We start from the raw sequence: 17,419 nt of genomic DNA on the forward strand, positions 1-17,419 counted from the left end.
GTGGAAGCTGAATCCGAACCTAAGTCTGCTTCCAGGGCCACTCCTCATCAGGCCTCTTCTTTGCGAAACCGAGACAATTTTCTCCTGGGTTTGTTAGAAGATAAAATATGATCTAAGCTGTGCATCAGCCGTACCGTTGGCGTGGAGTCATTGTCCCCGCCCATTTCGCCCGCGTCCTTCCTCCCCGGCGTACAGCACCTAGCTCTATATGAATGAAATTCCGAGACTCGTAACCAAGATAAAACCTCCCTCCCGCAATTGGTCAGTGCTGCAGGAGGAGCCCCGTGATTGGTGGAGAGTCCAAGGAGGCGGGCGGAGGGAAACTGTACCGCGATGCCGGCTCTTGGAACCCTTTCCCCACCACCAATCTTTACGTAATTTCCTGTGACTCGCAGGTGCCGGGGCTGAGCGGATTCCTGCGGCGGCACGATTCTCTGACGTTTCCCCTTCTAATTGGCCGGGAGCTGCGGCTGTAGTTCCGAAGCCTAACTGGCCGGCCTCACCGCCTCGGAGGTGAAGTGTACTGCGCTGATTGGCTGTGAGGCGCCGGCCGCGTGTGATGTCCCGAGCAGCGATTGGCTCTGGCCCGCTGGGTGCTTCTCTTGCCGGGACTCGGGACTCCCGGGAAGTGGACTGGTAGAGGAGGGGGCGAGCTAGCTGTGGCTCCTGACTAAGTCGGAGACTCCGGCGGGAGGCGGCCTCTCAGGGCCGGGTGGGCTGGCGAGCCGACGCGGCGGCGGCGGCGGCGGCGGAGGCTGTGAAGAGTGCGGGGGTCAGGGGCCCGCACAGAGAGACCATGGCCCCGCAGAACCTGGGCACGTTCTGCCTGTTGCTGCTGTACCTCATCGGGGCCGTGATCGCCGGGTAAGGAACTGGCATCCGCGGGCACGGGGCCCTTAAGTCAGTCTTGGCTGGGGAGGAGGCTTGAGGGAGGAGGGGGCATTCAGACTGGGGGAGTGGAGAGGGGCGTTGCTGTGGTGAGGCGGTGGAGCGGAGGAATGGGTAGCGTGGGCCAGGCTTGTGGGGTGGAGAGGAGAGCAGTGGGTGACACGGGTGAGAGGGGCTTAGACCCAGAAGCCCTAGAGCTAGATTTGCCTAGAGAAGTGAGGGTTGGATGCAGTGCCAAAAGCAACGTGGGGTGAGGGGGCTGCTGAGCTGCAGAAGAGGACAATGCAATGTTGAGCCTGCAACAAGCCATTGGGCTGACATTAAAGTGGGTGGGTTATGATGCCAGGCCAAGTGAGGAAGTGGGGAGGACAGGTTAGGGAAGCCATGCTGGGACTGAAGGAAGTTGGATTGAGGGAGCAAGGCAGACCCTTGGGAGAACCCTTGTACTTCTCAGCTTCTTGAGATACTGGGCCTGAGTTGTCATCATGCCTCACTGTCTCTCCATGGAGCATTCTTAGGAAGCTGAATGGTATTATGAGCGGGGGAAAAAACATTTCCACTACTACACCAATAGGTAGTAGACTGGGATTCTAGCCCACCCACCCCACTTACGAATTATGTGACCTTGAAGGAACATCTCAATTCTCATCTGGGACATGAGGATGATAATGTGCCACCTGTTTGAAGGAAGTAGGACTACCTGAACTCTTGAGATTCTCTGGCCTTTAATAAGATCCACGATCGTATAGGCCTGCTGACCACTGGGTATGATATGCCAGGCTCATATTTTAGAATGTGGGGAATAGTAAATTCTTAGCTTTTGACAAATTTATAGGTTGCTCTGAATGTAGAAAGCACTACCTAGCAGAGCTTTAAACTTTAAGTACTTGTTATTCTCTTAAAAGTTTTTTCCCTGTGCATATATGCTTCAACTTTGTTGGGTTTTTTTTTCTTGTGAAACATATTAAATTTCTAAAATAAAAATTAACTTCTCCTAGGTAGTGCTTTATTGGGTTTTTTAACATGTTTTTGTTAGTACTTTTTGCACTTAAAGCAATGGGTAACTTAAGTTGTTTAAAAAAGATGTCAGGATAAATACTGTTAGTACTGTAGGTATAAACTTCAGTTTTTCATAAAGGATCCTCTTGGGAACCGTCATGTTGATGCTGAGTTATGCCAGCCATCTTTTCCCTGTATTTTTCTCAGCTGTTACTTAACCATTTTTATATTAAGTATGTCCTAAGCCTCATTTTTTATATAGCTAGCTCTTTTGTCATTAACATTAGTGAACCTTTTGATTTATTTAGTTCTTGTCTCAAGAGATGTCAAGTTTTTGCAGATTTTTGGGGTGTGGCGATAAAACACCTAAATAATACTCATGGAACCCCTTGTCAGTGATACTTTTTAAAATTTATACATAAAATGATTAAATGATTTTCCTGAAGTGTGACTAAGAGCTTATGAAATACATTTTTTTTTAAAGTTCTGTCATATATTACGTGGATCTTGACACCCCAATGCATTTTTCCCCGCTGCATTTTAAAATTACCATCATTACTACATCATCTCCCTGTGAAAAACTTTCCCATCACTTTGGTTGAGAGAATGCATTTTCAGAATAATTTCTGCTGGCTAAAGTGACTCTGGCAAAAGGAATAGACTTTTGTGAGCATGCTTACTTATTCATTTCATTCAACGAATATTTATTGGTGTCTTCTATGGGCTGGCTATGGTCCCTGCCCTGAAAGTTTGTGAGTCTTATTCTGTCTTCCCATTGGCCCTTCCTGCAAAGATTCCCTTTACAATTAATTTGGTACCAACATAGTTCCTGGCAAGGAGGTCAGTGGATCTCCACTTTATCTCCTAGCTCATGCCATGTACATATATGCAGCTGCTGAGACTTATAGGTGCCTGCATATGGGTTCCAGCAGCTGTCTCTAATTAAGACTTGACCTAGACAAACTAGTATAACTACTAGTAATGACTGCAAAATTGAAATTTTCTCTCTCAGCAAAAAACTTCACAACTCATACATTCAAATGGGTGTTACTCTCTCTTCAAGCTTCTTATTTGGGCTTTGACTTAATCTGTGTTAACCTCTGAAGTTAACCTCAGTCACTTCATCTTTAACATTCCAAGAGTGCTACTGTTAGAACATTTCTGTGACATAATCTTTTTGAGTAAAGAACATCTCTGACATAATCTTTTTGAACAAAGAAATTCATCCTTTGAGATTATTTGACCTTTGGAAGCAGTCAAAAGTCATTTGAAGTCAGTAATAGGGGAGAAAAAAGAGAGTCAATTTGATTATACAGTTCTTGGTTGAAAATGATGTGTGACCATAAAATAAGAAAATGATATTCTTGACTAAAGGTAGTTCTAAGAGAAGAATGCCAGAGATATTTTGAATAATTCTAGTATTGTTCAAAAAGTACATAGCCTCTCATTGTGATTACTTCAATATGAGACTCATTACAAATTCTGGTGTGTTCTCTTTTTAGTCATTCTTTTTCGTGTGTCACGTGGGTACCTTCATTTTCCTACCTCTTTGCTCAGACACAAACCTAAATGTAAAGGAAAAAAATTTCACTTTTAAAAATGTAATGTATTAACTCTTTAATGAAGTATCTTCTCCCTCTCCCCGACCCTCAGGCGAGATTTCTATAAGATCTTAGGGGTGCCTCGCAGTGCCTCTATAAAGGATATTAAAAAGGCCTACAGGAAACTAGCCCTGCAGCTTCATCCTGACCGGAATCCTGATGATCCTCGAGCGCAGGAGAAATTCCAGGATCTGGGTGCTGCTTATGAGGTGAGTCAGGAAAAAGGATAAAGTATGAATAAAACCTACAGATACAGAAAAAACCATGTAACGCTGAGTAACACTCCCATTTTTCAGGTCACTTTTTTAAAAAAATTGACAATAGATAAACGTAGCACTTGATGCTATATTGTACATTAATGTTAGTAGGTGGTACTTCCTGCCCTTTTCATATCAGTATTTGTCTTATTAAGGAGAGTAATGTTGAAAAAGATGAATGAAAGAAAATAGGATCGGTAGGTTAATAAGTAGGTTGATGATCAATCAGTCCGTTTTGGAGTTGGAGCCAGAAACAGAAATAAAATCTAAATGAGGATTGCAAATCCACATGTGCCCATGTGGACCAGGCAGATAACATGCAGGGCAGGTATAAGATAAAACAGGAGAGTGGATATTCTACCTCCATGTTAGGAATCAGTCGGGATTGAAGAGGACTGTGACAAGCTGAAGACTTCTTGCCCCATTTCAAGGGAACAGCTGTTATTCAACACCAGCCAGTTTTTGCCATATACAGATGCAAACACTGTGTTTGCACACAGTGTGGCCAGATCATTTAATTTTTCAAGAGGAGTGGAAATCCTGATTTTTTGGTAAATTCTCCTGGTTGTAAAATGTTGGTAACTAATTCAATTTAAAATTTTCTTTTACGTGCAGATCAAAGAAAACACAGCTATAGTTTGAATTTGCAACCTGTAATCTAGAGGTCAAAATACTTTCATGTGTATCATCTCATTTAATCTTCATTAGGACACCATGGAATATAGTAGAGCTGGGCATATTCTTATTTTTTCTCGGCTGTTACTTAACCTTTTTTTTTTTTTTTTCATTTTTAACAACACAGAGGAACATTTACTGAATGCTTAATAATCTTTTTACTATTTGAAAAACCATTATACACAGAACCTTTCAACACTATGGTGAAAAAATTTTACAAATAAGTTACTGATAATCTTTCATATGTGTTAATTTAGGAGTTAGCTGTTTTGTGTGTGTTGCAAGTCACCTTTTCCCTAGAAATACAATAAGAGACCTGTGGTTATACTTTTTCTTTTCAGCTTTATTGAGATATAATTGACAAATAAAATTGTAAGATATTTAAAGTATATATTGTGATTACTTGGTACACATACACATTGTGAAAGGATTTCACCCATCTAGTTAATCCATCACCTCATATATTTATTGTTTTGGTGAGACCATTTAAGCTCTGCTTTCTTAGCAAATTTCAGTTATACAATACAGTGTTATCAATTCTAGTCACCATTTATTCACATTTTCTAAAAGGGCACAGAAAAAATAATTTGACTCCAAAAGTCAGAGAGCTACAACTTCTGAATTCAAATTAAATCCCTGTATAGTGAGAAGACTGAAAACAAATCTGAAAAATATTTTAGTGGAAAAAACCCAGAAGGAAGGGATCCCAAGGCCTCCTAGGTTAAAGAAGTGAATGAACCAAAATAGTGACTTATACCCAGGTGAAACCTAGAACTAATGGGGTTTCCCTTTCTTCTCTCAACACCTGTAGGACCGAAATTCCTAACCTCGGGCCCACAAATAAACTTGAGAGGGTTGGTGGACCCTCCTAAATTACTGTATGTAACATTTTCTTTCTTGTTGATAATTTGGATTCCATATTTCGCACTGTGTTTCCCATGAGTATTCCCCTTGCTTGCTAGGAACCCAATAATCAAAAATATTTTCTGGGGAAACTGTTGCTAAGAATTTACCATGCTCTTTAAAGACTCTACCATGTTCTTTAGCTATGACCTAGGCAAGGCTATACATTGATCATTCATGGCATTGCAGTTTAACTCTCAAGAACCTTTCTGGTCATTAGTTCAAACTTTCTTTTTTCTTTGTATCATTCACTTGATTGCCTGCCTTTGGTCCTTAGATAAATTAGTGTTCACAAATCAGAATCCCAGTAAAGTTGAAGAGTCTTTTGTGAATACAAATCTGTCTTCTGTACTGAGCTGGCATTACTACTGGCATTTTAATTAGTTGAGACTCTGGTTGGTTGGCCAATCAACTAAGAAACTTCTTTTTTTTCTTTTAATAATAAAAGTTTCCAAGACTATGGAATAAAGTTGCATTCCTTAGACAGAAGAAAAGTGAGGAGTAAGTGAATGGTAATAGGTAACTTTAAGGGTAATTTGGGGGTAGTTATTACAGAAGCCTCCTATGTCCAAAAAGAAGCTGACTTAAAAAAATAGTCTTTGTTTTGGGGTTTTGAAATGGTGTTTCTTATGGACCCAAATGTGGGGTTCATTTCTTTGCCAAGACAGGAACAGAGAAGTAGACTTGAAAGTAAAAATATTGGAAATCCAGATCACATAATAATGAGTTTTGTTTTGTTCTGTTTTTTAAAGTTAACTCTGCCCATGGCTACTTCCCCAAAGTGGCTATTTTTTTAGGATATTTACCAAACTATTTTTTTCTCACCTGGTCTATCACAGTGGCTTTAGTTGAGTACTCTGGTCACTTCTAGACTAACCCATTTGTCTTTGCTTTTAAGAATGCTCACTCTCTTGTACACTGAATTTCTTTTTATCCTTCTAAATGTATCTTAAATGTTAGTAGATTTTTGCTGTGGCACCTTACACACCATTCAGGCCCTGAGCCAAAAGTGTGTCCTATTTACATATGCCAATCAGATCTTCCCTTTCTTTTGCTGAGTCAACAAGCCCCATGTACTTCCAACCTCACTTTTCCTGAGCCAACACAAGTATGGGTTTGAAATAACTTTCTCCTTCAGTCTGCTATCTAAATAGACATTTAAGAATATCAAATAACATAAAGTTATTCAATTTTCAAAGTTATATGTGTGCATATATTTCAGAATGCTCTAAGTAAATGGGAAGCTTTTTTTTGGAGGGCAAATTTTGAAGAACATTGAAGCTTATTTTGTTTTACAGTCTTTAGTTCTATATATGGAATGGTCCCAATGAGAAAGCATATACCTATGACTGAGTATGTAGTTTTCTAAAACCATTAAAACTTCAGAAAGTCTTTTCAAATTGTGAAATTGAGCTTGAGCATCCTTCATAGAGCAGTGTCCCTTTTCACTCTTTGCAGTTCCAACTCAGGAGGTTATGAGCTGTATGTGGCAGACAGCATTCTTCCACAGATGGATTCCTACATGTATCAAAAGAATGAAAAGGGAATATGAAAATATTGCAGTGTAGAGCTTTCTGGAGACCTGTCATTGGATTCCCTTGACTTGCCAGTCTCTTAATGTGTGTGTGGTGGTGGGGTGCAGGGGTTATCGTATAGACATGTAGGGCTGAGCAAACTTGACGGCTGTTGTAATTTACTGCTTCTGTGACTAATGACAATCTGTCATAGTCATGTCCTAGTTTATAGTTTAGAGAGAGAATATAGCATAGTGGTTAACAGCCTAAACACTGGAGTCAAACTGCATGGGAAGTAAACCTGAGGAATTCATCTCACCTCTTTCCTGTTACTGCCCTCACATTCATAGCCATGTCGCTAATCCCCAGCATGATATTTATGTGGCTAGGTGAGTTTTGATAAATTTAAATTAAAAACATGAATTGAGCATTGTGGAAAGTTACAAAATGAACACTGATCAAAGAATTTAGTCTGATAAAGAAAATAACTTTATAAACATGCCTTAATACCATACATAATGAAAACTGAATTCCACTAAAATTTTACAAACAGTATCAGAGTTTAAAAAAACAAAAACATAAATGTGAATTCACCTTACCTGAATATTACCAACTCATAATCTTTTCTTCCACTGGCTTTTGACCCCAGGTTCTGTCAGATAGTGAGAAACGGAAACAATATGATACTTATGGTGAAGAAGGATTAAAAGATGGGCATCAGAGCTCCCATGGAGACATTTTTTCACAGTAAGTAATTTATCTATCTGCAGGGTATTAGTGTCTGAGACTGGATCACTTAGTGAGTATTAAAGAATTATCCTTGCTCCCTTGTTCAGAAACTTTCGCTGAAGAGTACAACTCAACTGATCCTTGACCAAGAGGTCATTCATCATCCTTTCTGTGGGAATATACTCCTCTATTTTCACAAAGCTCCAGAAAAGACAGGCAGCACTAAAAGGGATGTCCATCTAGCCAACCATATCAGTTAAATCAACCCTGACTGTGTTGGGGGGGATATATGTTGGAAACCAGTTCATTTTATCTCCTTGCTGTCTTAGAATCTGCAAACCACTTAATGAGCAAAGTGATTCTTGTAAGCAGAGAGAGAAATTCCTACTCTTATACCCAAAGCTGACTCTTCATCCTATCCACAAGGGAGGGATGATTATGATAATCAGCATTGTTGGAAGGAGTTGGGTTAGAGACTCTTCATCCCTTGCTGGGCCCAGCTTTCTGGGAGTGCTGAGTGGCTGGAATAATAAACATCTTTCCTTCCCGCTCTTTGAGCCCCTCTTTGTTGAGCATTTGAATTTTCATATGTCCTGATGATGCATAAATAGGAGACCTTGATCTGGGGTTTCAAGTCAAGTTATAAATAAAAAGATGTTTGAATATGCATTTCTATGGGGAGAGGATGCATTGCTTTCTTCAGATTCTCTTCGGATTCTTCAGATTCTCAAAGAGAATTTTCTTCAGATTCTCAGATTTCTTCAGATTTGTGAACCGTTCCCCAAAAGAAGTAAGAATCACTGTTGCTACAACAGCTTCCCTCATTTAGTGTTTGGGGGTGACAGTAGATTTTCAGGACTTACGATGATGTGTGAGTAATATTATTAGGAAATCTTTCTCTTCCCCAATATTGATTTGGCTGCTTTAGCCTACCAGGGAAGTGTCCTGTTTGAACCCCTTAGCAGTTAGAAGTGATATCCAGGGATGCCAGAAAGAAAACAGGCTCTGCCCTTGTTCCTTCCCCACCAAAATCCTCCCTCTCTGCTTTTATTTAAGATTCAGGGAATCCATTCACCAAGATTGGGTTTTGGTTTTGTTTTTTGGAGGGGTTTGGGGTTGTTGTATGTTTGTCATCACTATGCTAACATCTGAGGCTTCTTAATAACCAAAACTTAACATCAAGATTAGAACTCCTATACAATTAAAGGTCACTGTTTATAGTAATCTCAAAGTGACGCTTCTGTTACTTAACACAAATTAATTTCGGTCTTACGAGACCAGAACTTCCTTTTCTGTAACATCCAGAGTTTTACTAAGGCTGATGCTTTTTTAGTTTAATTATGTATCCAAGATTTTTATACAAAGCAGTAGCTTGTTTCACCAAAGTTAGTTTCTAAAAAAGCATGTAAAGGTGAACACTACAAATGTCCAAAATTACCATTAGGTTCGGCAATACGTGGATTTATGTATACCATACCCTTTCTCAGTATCTCCATTATATCCTGATATTTGTCAGTATTGAGAGAGATTATTTTTTCATTGATTAAGAATTCATTGGCATACTGTATACACTGTACTGTGTGTCTGGGCAATATTAAAAAGTAAATTTTTTTGTGGTAGGGGCAATATAGTTGACATTATATAAATTAAAAATTGTGTATGATGTATGACTCCAGTGTATTAAAATGTCTGTCAGTTTTGCTCACTGGTGGGACACAATATTTTATCAATGTGAAGAAAACTAAAATTGTAAGAGGTGAACTCTGATTTCTTTTCCTGATGATTTTACACTTACCAACAGCTTCTTTGGAGATTTTGGTTTCATGTTTGGAGGAACCCCTCGTCAGCAAGACAGAAATATTCCAAGAGGAAGTGATATTATTGTAGATCTAGAAGTCACTTTGGAAGAAGTATATGCAGGAAATTTTGTAGAAGTAAGTCCAAACTGTACAGCTATTCATATTGACTCCCAGAATGTGTTCTTATGACTAAAAACAAGAGGTTTCTGTGTACCTTCTCTGTCTTTTAGGGGGTGGGGGGGTGTATAGAATTGAATTAATCATAATCCTTGGTTCATGATATGCTGTTATTATTTCATGAACTCATCACTCAGCCCAAGAACTAAAAAAAACAATACCAGGACTTATATCTACCTACATGCTACTTCCCTATTCCATTCCCTTGCCTCCTTTCCCAGGTAACTGTCTAATATCCTGAGTTTTGTCTTTATTGTTCCCTTGCCACTCGTGTTTGTTTGTTTTATTACATATATAGGAATACCTGAATAATATATTGTTTACTTTCACTGTTTTTGACTTTGTAAAAATGATATCATACTATACATTATCTTCTGAGCCTGGCATTTTTTACTCACTCTTAATATTGTCAGGATTCATCCATGTTGTTGCTTATAGCTATAATTCTGCTGAATAGAAATTCATTGTGACCACGTTGCGTCAATAGGCATGTAGGTTACCTCCATTACCTCCAGTTTTTTTTTTTTTTTTAATAGTAATCTTTTATTTATTTATTTTTATATTTATTTTTGACTGTGTTGGGTCTTCGTTTCTGTGCGAGGGCTTTCTCTAGTTGCGGCAAGCGGGGGCCACTCTTCATCACGGTGCGCGGGCCTCTCACTGTTGCGGCCTTTCTTGTTATGGGGCACAGGCTTCAGGTGCCCAGGCTCAGTAGTTGTGGCTCACAGGCCTAGTTGCTCCGCGGCATGTGGGATCTTCCCAGACCAGGGCTCGAACCCGTGTCCCCTGCATTGGCAGGCAGATTCTCAACCACTGCGCCACCAGGGAAGCCCTTACCTCCAGTTTTTTTCAATTCCAAGCTGTGCTTTTAGGAAGTCTTGTACATATATCCAGGTAAAAAGATTAATTTCCCATGTTCCCTTGCAGACCTGTTGTCTGTCATCATTGCTAATACATAATGTACATCACTCTTTGCAGTTAGCATGCTCCTAAACAAATTCCTTTTTAATCTAATTATTGTAAAGGATGTATATGACCTTGCTATTTAAATGCCCCCATGGTAAGTTCTTTTTAAGAAAAAACTACCTTGAGAGAGCATAGTGGTTAAAAGCACAGAGTTTGGAGCTAGACTGCCTGGTTTAGAATCCTGGCTCTACCATACATTGGTTATGTGACCTTGGTCATATTACTGAGCCTTTCTGTGCTTTCATTCTTTCCTCTGTAAAATGGAGATAATAGCAGCATCTACCTCATAAAGCTGCTGTGAGGATTAAATGAGTTCATAAATATATGTGATTAGGGCCTTGCTTGGCACATACTAAGTGCTATAAAGTGTTGGCTCTAATTATTGTTATTGTTATTTATTCCATTGACCTGGGCTTTCATATGTTCGTGGGCTTCGAGGGATTTTTCTCCAAGCATTCATGTCATCTCACTGCATGAGCATGTGCCCTGTGATTAGTAGGTGTTTGACTAATTAAACAGGCAAAATCAAGAGTACATTTCTTCATATATTTTAGTTTCCAGTGATTTAGAGGGATCAGAATGTTTGATTGCAATCAGCTACAAGGAGATGATCGTTGTGTCTTTTCTTATGGGTTAGAGTATCTGAATCGAGACAGCACTGGAAAACACTGCCAGATTGAGTTGCCTGAAACAAGGAAGTGTTTTCATGAGGTTAATCATGGCTAATCCTGGGGTGGGAGCCACATGCCAGCTTTTGAAGGCTGTGGTTGTTCTTCAGGGCTTATGCTTTACACAGCTCAGATTTCTCAAGAGGTAGTAATTCTGTGGACTACTTTAACTCAGTAGTATTTCGTCATGACTTAGAAAAGGTGATCCCATACGTACTATCTTTCAGTTCTCTTCTTTGTTACCCTCCTCTCTCTTCTCCAACTTTAGAATTTGAGTCAGTTAAAGATCCATTTGCTCCACTCCTATGTGGGAGCTGACTTGTAACTCCTCCAAGACTTCTCTCAGCTGTGGGTCTCCCTGAGGGATGGCTTGGGAGAGAAGGGGAAGTGCCAACCCCGGCAGGTGCGCAGAGCCCCGATCTGGTGAGGAAACCAAAGGCTGTGGGACACAAGGGAGGAGCTGATCCTGTGTGTGTACTTGCTAGGTGGTTAGAAACAAACCCGTGGCAAGGCAGGCCCCTGGCAAACGGAAGTGCAACTGCAGGCAGGAGATGCGGACTACCCAGCTGGGCCCCGGGCGCTTCCAGATGACCCAGGAGGTGGTCTGCGACGAGTGCCCGAATGTCAAGTGAGTGCAAGCACCTTCTTTGCTCTGCCAAGGGACACTTTAATTATCTCATTTGTCTAATAAAATGCCAGTGGTCCATACCTAGATTTTTTTCCCTCCCTCTCCCCGATCCTTCTCTCTCTCCCTCATGTTCTACCAGAGGATAGAGCAAAGAAATGTACAGTTTAATTTTTTCTGAAAGTATCTATTCAGAATATCTCCTTTTATGTTTATGAACTAATAAGCAGTGCCCTTTATTTCTGAATATACTTAACAAAAATGTTGATATTTTTCCGCTTTCCTACTTGGGATGTTTCCTTTTTCCTACTTGGAATATTTAGAGCAATCTTATGTGTACAGCTAACATTTCAGATTAGAGAAGTACTATTTGCTGATTATCTTATAAATACAACTATTTAGTTGAACCTTCAATTGTATATATTAAAACTAGCTCAGTTATTTGTGGGATCAGTGAAAAAAATCAAATAGGATAAACTCTCCTGTTAGATTTTCTGGTAAACATGATGCTGTTCTCACATCATGCTGTGCGCATTTATGTAAGTGCGAGTAGTTTTCTCTGTTACTGATCATTCACTTCAAGGCAATCAGTCTCCTGCAGGCTTTTTTGGAGTCAGCAATTGCATGGTTATGTGTAGCTTTGCCCTGGCTTTTGGTAGGTGGAAGGTGTAAATGGATATCAGGTGGTTTTGTCATTTAGGGATACAGGATAGTCTTCCAAGAAAAAGGTCTGATTGAGTAGATAAAACTTTATTATCTGTATCTGGGGTTTGGTTTATATATATATATATATTTTTTTTTTTTTCTTTTAAATGCTCTTTGTCTCAGACTAGTGAATGAAGAACGAACACTGGAGGTCGAAATTGAACCTGGGGTGAGAGATGGCATGGAGTACCCCTTTATTGGAGAAGGTGAAATATTGATATTGATGTTTTATTATTGTAACTTTCCACTCTCTGCCTGCTCATGAACACCTCCCACCCCAACTCACCCCATACCTCGTGGCCACTTAGTAAATGCATATATCATTTCCAACACACTTCAGTCAGTTTTAGGACACAGAAAGCCTTTTTATGACCATCCTTAAGCATCCTGGTTGGTCCACTTAAGCAGTAGTATTACTGTTTATCCTTTGACTGTCATGGCCAAAAGTTACTGTCAAGTAGCCTAAGTTAGGTCAAAGTTTAAATGTTCAGAACTTAATGGATTAATTTTAACTCAGCAATGAAAGAAGATATGTAACTCTAGTTGGCATTAATAAGATGCTCTCAGACCTCACTTTGGGGTTAAATTTAAATCTCTAGAAGAAAAATAGCTTTAAAACATCAGATTCAGGAGACCAGTGAATCATTCTTTGTTTAAGAAATAGGTCAAGTTATTTATTGCTGTGTCTGAGGCCCAGGTGATCCTCACTAATAATCTGAGACTTGATATAACCAGGTAGACATGCTGCTCTCACAGATAGGCTTGACAGTCAAAGCCTAAGGTAGTGGCTTTAGAAAATTCTCTCAACTGCTAAATAGATTTGCAGCATTCGACTTGCATGGCTTACAGTGTGCTGTAATCTCTTCTCTTCTGACAAGGTGAGCCTCACGTGGATGGAGAGCCAGGAGACTTACGGTTCCGAATCAAAGTTGTCAAGTAAGTAATCTCAGTTTAGAGGCCTTCTCTTTAGCCCTTGCTTTTCAGAGGAGTCAGGTTAGAGAAATATGGGTTGCCACCAGGGCACTTCCAGACTTTTTCCTCTGTTTCATGCCCTTAATACCCTAAATGTGTAACTCTACAGCCATACTGAAAATTTGGGGTTGGAGCCTAGGATTGAGTCCATTTATTTATTTACTCAGGACTTCCAAGTCCAAAAGATGTTGGGAGGAAAGCATCGATATTATGAGTAAGGAGCTGTGAAAGAGAGGCAGACAAGGAGACCAGAGATTTTAACTGAGGAAATACGGCCCCATCCAAGAATGGGAGACTTTTCCATAGAAAGGAGCTTCTGTGACATAATCTGCAGCTGGTGGGCAGCTTCTCTGGTTGGCTTCTCTTCAACATGCAGTTCTACTTACATAAGAATTTTACCTGGGACTCAGGCTTTCTTGTTTATCACTCGTCTCTTGTTACCACTTTGGAAACCAGTGATACCTCTGCTTCTAAGGATTCATTGAAACGAGGTTCCCACCCAAATATGGAGAAATGGGCCCCCAGCGCCAAGGACTCTTTTGCCTCATAGCACTCTTTAATCTCGGTGATCTTTCCCCAACGTTCCTCACCTACCTTGTCTTTCGCATCACTTCCCAGAGAAACTAGCACATGTGCTGTTCCCTGAATAAACCTGGTACCTTCTCAAGTCCTTATCTTTGCCAGAATTCCCTCTTGCCCTATCCCCACCCTCCCCTGCGCCCACCTTATTTGCAGCTTCAGAGCTGATCGGGCCTTACAAGCCCAGCTCTAGAAGTCCCCCAGGACCCGTCCCTGATGCCCTTCTCCCCAAGTCCCACAGCCAGAAGTTGTCCTTCTCTCTTTTCCATAATCTAGTTGCTTGTATTTTAATTACATGCTTTGACTTCTGCTGATTGTAAGCTCCTTAAGATTAGGATTTAATAAATCTTAGGCTACTTTACAGTCTTGATTAATGCTACACACGAAGGAGTGTCTAATAAATGCCTATTTCTTGAAAGAGTGGCATTCATCCTTTTCCATGATTTTTCTAAAAACCTTTTGAACTCTTCCCAAAGAAAGACTTTGGAAGTTAATGATCTTTACCTTGTTCTGTTCTAGGCACCCAATATTTGAAAGGCGAGGAGATGACTTATACACAAACGTGACAGTCTCCCTCGTGGAGTCTCTGGTGGGCTTCGATATGGATATTGCTCACTTGGATGGTCACAAGGTAAGCAAACCAGTTCTCCCGCTTCCTGTCCTTTTAAAGCCCTCACATGGCTGCTGTTGAGGTTACTTCAGCCACTTCAGCCATTTGGAGCCACGGGGACTAAGTGCTCAGGCTTTGTTGTGTCATGTTTCCTCACTCTGCTGCTGAACGTGTAGCAGTAACAACGCCATGGACCCCTCAGCTACTCGGAGGTGGTTGCACAGCCTTTGGCGGCCTCGTCTTTACAGTCTCTGTTGGCAAAAGCCTTACTTTTTTACGTGTTTCGTTTTTCTTTTTCTTTTCGAAAACCATCTCTTCCTTTGGCTCGCACTGTCCTAATGATGTTTCCCCTGCCCCTTCATCCTGCTGCTCTGAGCCGTGACATGAGCTCTGGGCACCAGTACTCACTGGAAGCTGTGTGTTGTGCTTCGAGAGTACCAGTCCTGCTCCAGTCCATCCCCTTTTGCTTTCCAGGTACATATTTCCCGAGATAAGATCACCAGACCGGGAGCCAAGCTATGGAAGAAAGGGGAAGGGCTCCCCAACTTTGACAACAACAACATCAAGGGCTCTTTGATAATCACTTTCGATGTGGATTTTCCAAAAGAACAGTTATCAGAGGAAGCAAGAGAAGGTGAGGGTATAATGTTTACTGTTCAAGGAAAGATGAGGTCTGCATTAGAAGGATTAGAGGCTTAGGGGTGAAGTCTGCAATGACTGATTGAGAAGAGGGCCCTGTCAGTGGGTCCTAAGTAAAAAGGAAAAGGTGAGAGAGGTCAAAACTGGAAAGAGGACAAAGAAGAAGGAATGGAAGACAGCCAAAGAGCTTTCTGTCCATCTCGATTGCCTCTTATCGGATTTTGTGGGATGTATGTGTGGTATGTGTGCCTGAGACACAAAGACAAGGGGTCACCTTGGACGTGCGTGTATGGGTATCCACATGCGATAAAGTTAGACATTGGTAGTTACTTGTTTAATTCAGATCCATGGTTGTCATGAGGCCTTTTGTGAGCCTCCCCATGAAACATGCTCTTCAAACTCTGGGGAGGTCACTTTTTTGTTAATGGAGTCGTTTGTTCATTCTTTCCTCAGGTATCAAACAGCTGCTGAAACAAGGATCAGTGCAGAAGGTATACAATGGACTGCAAGGATATTAAGAGTGAATAAAATTGGACTTTGTTTTAAAATAAGTGAATCAGCGATATTTATTATCTGCAGGGGGGTTCTTTTTGTGTGTTTTTGTTTTCATTTTCAATATGCAAGTTTGGTTTAATTTTTTTTTCTTCTAATGATCGTCATGAAATGAATAAGAGGGCTTAAGAATTTGTCCATTCGTGTTGAGAAAAGAATGACCAGCAAAAGGTTTAATAATACCTCTCCCTTTGGGGATTTATGTCTGGTGCTGCCGCCTGAGTTTCAAGAATTAAAGCTGCAAGAGGACTCCAGGAGCAAAAGACACAATATAAAGGGTTGGAGTTAATTGTTAGCTATTTCATTCGAAATGCCAACTGGAGAAGTCTGTTTTTAAATACAATTTTGTTGTTAATTTTTTCTTGACTCCTGTTTCTTGTTGGTGTAGTTACCCTGTTGTCTCTTCCATCTCCATTTTGGTCATTTTTCCTTGATCAGCCTCGTTTCCCTCCTTGGGGCCTGTGAGCTAGTTGGGTTTTCCTCCCATCAAGCAAGATGAATGCACAAACCTGTGGAAGAGTGAAGATCCAGTCCCCATACCCAATTAAACACACATGGCACTTTCTAGAAAGGAGCCTGAAGAATATTAGAGATTGGAGTAGATGAAACAAGGTCACACAACCACCTAATTGTCCTTGAGAAAGTATATTCCCTCTCATTTAATTTGGGAATAATCAAATCTGACATGGAAACTTCAGAAAGCACTTTTCATGTATCCAATCTCAGTTGACCTCATGTTTGAAAAGTCTTCGGCTTGTGTTAGGAACTAGGATTATTGTTGGCCCTAGAAAATGAATTTGAAGTAGTAGAGTTGCAAATTACATTTGCTTCTCCAAGTGGCACCTAATTCAGGTGGTATGTGACTTCAATATATTTGACTTTGTAACCTTCCCTTTTCTACATTATATAGTCAAATTACACTCTTTTTGTTACTTTAGCTAGTGAATGTTTCAGTGTTGTTGAACAACTGCTGTTTCAGAGTGTGTGTGGAGCTGCCTTCTAGCCATCAGTATGGTTCCAGCAACATTCCCACCTTTGGCTATACAGCAGCCAATGCTGCTATTGCCTTTTCATTTATTTTGCCGTTTTATAAAAATTAGGGGAAAGGGGGTGGGGAGGAAATTTCATCCATTTAGAACAGTTAAGAACAAGCACACTGGGACTTCCCTGGTGACACAGTGGTTAAGAATCCTCCTGCCAATGCAGGGTACATGGGTTCGAGCCCTGGTCTGGGAAGATCCCACATGCCATGGAGCAACTAAGCCCTTGGGCCACAACTACTGAGCCTGTGCTCTAGAGCACATGAGCCACAACTACTGAGCCCGTGTGCCACAACTACTGAAGCCCGCACGCCTAGAGCCCGTGCTCTGCAACAAGAGAAGCCACCGCAACGAGAAGCCCGCGCATCACAACGAAGAGTAGCCCCCGCTTGCCGCAACTAGAGAAAAGCCCGTGCGCAGCAACGAAGACCCAATGTAGCCAAAAATAAATTAAAAAAAAAAAAAAGAACAAGCACACCTTTTAACCTCAATCAGACACTATTTTTTTTTTAATTTATTTA

The 17,419-nt window shown here is 40.7% G+C and overlaps 1 protein-coding gene across 1 annotated transcript; it reads left to right on the forward strand.

Moving 5' to 3' along the window:
• The first annotated feature begins 595 nt into the window (after window positions 1–595).
• DNAJB11 (DnaJ heat shock protein family (Hsp40) member B11) lies at window positions 596–16,218 on the forward strand. Its single transcript, XM_068546416.1, has 10 exons — window positions 596–864; window positions 3,541–3,697; window positions 7,487–7,584; window positions 9,368–9,500; window positions 11,662–11,804; window positions 12,630–12,712; window positions 13,385–13,442; window positions 14,577–14,688; window positions 15,142–15,301; window positions 15,760–16,218. Exons 1-10 carry the CDS (start codon window positions 797–799, stop codon window positions 15,822–15,824), a joined length of 1,077 nt encoding a protein of 358 aa, XP_068402517.1. The 5' UTR covers window positions 596–796; the 3' UTR covers window positions 15,825–16,218.
• The last annotated feature ends 1,201 nt before the right edge of the window (window positions 16,219–17,419 follow it).

This window comes from Eschrichtius robustus, chromosome 6 (assembly GCF_028021215.1).
Source record: "Eschrichtius robustus isolate mEscRob2 chromosome 6, mEscRob2.pri, whole genome shotgun sequence".
In the NCBI taxonomy this organism is placed as follows: Eukaryota; Metazoa; Chordata; class Mammalia; order Artiodactyla; family Eschrichtiidae; genus Eschrichtius; species Eschrichtius robustus.